Source organism: Leptonychotes weddellii, unplaced genomic scaffold (assembly GCF_054177405.1).
Source record: "Leptonychotes weddellii isolate Sample4059 unplaced genomic scaffold, ASM5417740v2 HiC_scaffold_20445, whole genome shotgun sequence".
NCBI lineage: Eukaryota > Metazoa > Chordata > Mammalia > Carnivora > Phocidae > Leptonychotes > Leptonychotes weddellii.
The window spans coordinates 1-3,273 of NW_027791136.1; the positions used below are offsets into that span (position 1 = coordinate 1).

Consider the following 3,273-nt stretch of genomic DNA (forward strand, 5'->3'; position numbering starts at 1 on the left):
AAAAACAAACTGAGGGTTCTAGAGGGGAGGGGGGTGGGAGGATGGGTTGGCCTGGTGGTGGGTATTGAGGAGGGCACGTTCTGCATGGAGCACTGGGTGTTGTGCACGAACAATGAATCATGGAACACTTCATCTAGAACTAATGATGTAATGTATGGGGATTAACATAAGAATAAAAATAAATAAATAAATTAATTAATTAATTAAAAGGAAAAAAAAAAAAAAGAAGAAGAACGATGGTAACGTTTCCAGCCTGGGTGACTGGTGGACTGGAGCCGGGAAGCTGGTTCGGGGTGAAAAAGGAACCATTCTTCGTGTTGTAACTGGATGGCTGCTTCCTAAGAAACTCCTATGTTGCCCAAAACTCCCCAGCATGATAAAGACAAAGGTTTCAGTGCGACAAAGGGGAATGAGAATAGTGAAAACTCTCCCCTGCGTGAGCATCAGAATCCCTGAGGGAATTGAATAAAAATGCAGATTCCTGGGACCGAGCTCAAGGGATTCTTCCTCAGTAGGGCTGGGGTGGGGCTGAGGGATCTGACTTTGTATCATTTGCCCTGGGCAATTCTGTACAGTTGGTTGACAGTTGCATTTTATAAACACTCGTGTTAGGGCTGGAGAGCCTCAGAGCTGTAATAACAAAATGGTTTTTCCTGCTGGAATTATGTTACAAAAAGATGATGGTTCTTCTACCTCTGTGTGTATTTCATTATGGAAAATAATCAACTGGCTGATTAAAAAGAATGACAAACCTAAATAGCACCAAGAACAAGGAAAAAACTGATGAGTTCAAAGGAGACCAAAAAGAAGAAAGATGTTTTAAAAAACACATCATCAAAATGAGTTTCAGCATTCCACAGACCCAGAGGATGTTTCACCAACTGCCCCCCCGGAACAGAGCCACCGGTGGTCTGTAATTATGTAAACAGCTATAAGCTTTTTACTTAATAGCTGTTTACATAATTAAAACATGTGTAAGATTTGTCCTAAGCTGCTACTAGAAATTTTCTAAATTTTGTAAATTTATAATAGAGCAAGGACTTCTAGAACATCTCATGTAAATGTATGCAAATGAGCACATGGATGTATGCAAGAAAACAAAGGGAAGGATGTCCTTCTCTCTTTTCTACAAATAGGCCCTTACCTTATTTTAAAATCAGCTCTACAACAAAGCCGCCAGGAACAAGGGTACATTACTGTAGGATTCCGTTTTCATGAAGTTAAAAAACAGGCAACACTAAATTGTGCTGAGTGAAATCAGACGGGTGGGGTGGGAGGACTGGTACGGGGCATAAGGGAGTGGGAAATGTTCTAGATCTTGATTTGGGGAATGGTGGCAGGAAAAACTTGGTACATGTTCTCTTGACCGAAGTTGCCCTGGTGAAGTCTGCCGTGGCTTCTAAGTAATAAGCTGCCCAAACTTTCTGCTTTTGGCTTTTGTGTTTCGGGCTACTCGCGGTCAGGTGGCATGCCTATCCGCAGCAGATGTGGTATCTGCAGGCATGGCCCAGAGCTGGGGGGCTCAGGCGCCTCGCTCTTGCCCATGTTTGGGGGGAACCTGAGCCACAAGTGGGCGCCGGGTCTCCTCTTGCCCCGGAGAGATGAGCAGACATGCGGATCGGCAGCAGCACCAACCTGTCAGAGCTGAAATGAGGGAAGGGGCAGCCTGGCCCGGCCCCCATCTTTACCCCCCCGCCCCCCTGCCCCGGCCCACGTCATCCTCACCTGTCGATAGCGATGGCCAGCAGGGCATTGGTGGAGACGTAGAGGGAGACGGTCCGCAGGTAGTTGACAGAGGCACAGAGCACGTGGCCGTGCTCCCAGGAGAGGTGGCGCACCACGTAGTAGTCCATCTCGAAGGGGCAGCAGATGATGGCCACCAGGAAGTCGGAGATGGCCAGGTTGGCGATGAGCAGGTTGGTGAGGTTGCGTAGCTTCTTATAGCGGGCGAGGGCAGCAATGAAGACGAAGTTGCCAACGCCGCAGACCAGCATGATGCCTGCTAGTGCCACACCGATGACGATCTTGGCAGCGAAGAAGGTCCGGGTCTTGGTCATGTCCTCATCCTCGTCCAGAGGGAGGTCGTAGTCACCGTAGCTAAAGTTGAAGGGGAGGGGGGAGGTATGGTCTTGAGCTGGATTGAAGCTGGGCGCAAAACTAGTGTTTCCATTCTGGGCTGCCATGGCGAAGACTGCAGGTGGAGTGGTGTGGGGGTCTCAGCGGGCTGAGTTGGGGGTCCAGACCTTCTGCTGTCACGACTCACCCAGCCTAGCACCCTGCCCACATCCCTGAGGAGAGCCAACGCGCCATCCCGGACCCTGGAAGGAGACAAAACCAGTGGGCATCCTGCAGGACAACGCCTGTGAGTATTCTCCCAGAGTTCCCCAAGTGTAGGCCAGCCAGACCCAGTGACTCCCCTCAGACAGAACTACCCGGGGTACAGGGGAAAGGAGACATGAGATCTGGAAATTGGGAAATCTTCCACGGGCCGTCCGGTGGTCCTGGGCAAAGGATGAATTGGACTCTCCAAAGACATCCAAGAAGAACCGGCATCTTTGCCCTTTTCCCAGGGGCCAGGATCTGTGTTACTGCCCAGTCACACTCCCCTTCCCCACCATCAACTCCCGCAGGGTCTTCTCAAAGTTTCACAAGCCTGCTCCAGGCCGCTGGCCCAGGCTTCCACAGCAGTCACCAAGTTGCGCCATCTGTTGGTCAAGGACAATGAAGCCAGAGGACTGAGACACAGCCGGGTCTTTCCTCCAAAGCAGGGCACTGCTCCCTATGTCCTGACCAAACCTTGGATGTGGAAATCACCAAACCCATTTTCACATGGACAGGCTGAGTCATCTTGGGCCAGTGAGTTATACTGTCTCAGTCCCGGTCTTCCTGTAAACCAAATCCCTGCTGCCTAGCCCAGGGCCTGGCTCGTAGTAGGGACGGGACAGGAGTCTGTGGGATGAATGAATTAATGAGGATCTGCCCAGGATTGTGTAGGTGAAGGGGGCTATGGATGGGACGGAATTCTGCTGCTACTCCTCTGGGCTTTGGGAACCAGATCTAAAAAGAAATGCTTTGTCTGTGTCTCCTCCCTGCTCCCACTCTTCTGATCAGCTCCCTGTCCCCTTCACCAGAACCCACCCGGTTCCCCACCAGAACCAACCCTAACTGGGAGGCACCACATCCTGTCACCAAGCTGCTCATCCTCTGAAAGTGGTGGCCGCTCCATTTTAACCGAAAACAGCGGGTAGAGCGGGGGGGGGGGGGGGGGGGGGG

The 3,273-nt window shown here is 51.1% G+C and overlaps 1 protein-coding gene across 1 annotated transcript; it reads right to left on the reverse strand.

Annotated features, from left to right (window-relative positions):
- Positions 1 to 953: 953 nt before the first annotated feature.
- LOC145715863 (prokineticin receptor 2-like) lies at positions 954 to 3,161 on the reverse strand. The gene is made up of 2 exons (XM_081810223.1): positions 1,726 to 3,161; positions 954 to 1,635 (listed from the first exon to the last, which is right to left on the reverse strand). The coding sequence occupies exons 1-2, from the start codon at positions 2,181 to 2,183 to the stop codon at positions 1,473 to 1,475; spliced, it is 621 nt and encodes a 206-aa protein (XP_081666349.1). The 5' UTR covers positions 2,184 to 3,161; the 3' UTR covers positions 954 to 1,472.
- Between the last annotated feature and the right edge of the window lie 112 nt (positions 3,162 to 3,273).

Bases quoted from the DNA above. Each gene is read 5' to 3' on its own strand.
- LOC145715863 (XM_081810223.1), bottom strand. From the start codon at position 2,183: ATGGCAGCCCAGAATGGAAACACTAGTTTTGCGCCCAGCTTCAATCCA. The intron at 1,636-1,725 runs GTGAGGATGACG...CAGCTCTGACAG, and splicing joins CTGGCCATCGCTATCGACAG to GTTGGTGCTGCTGCCGATCC.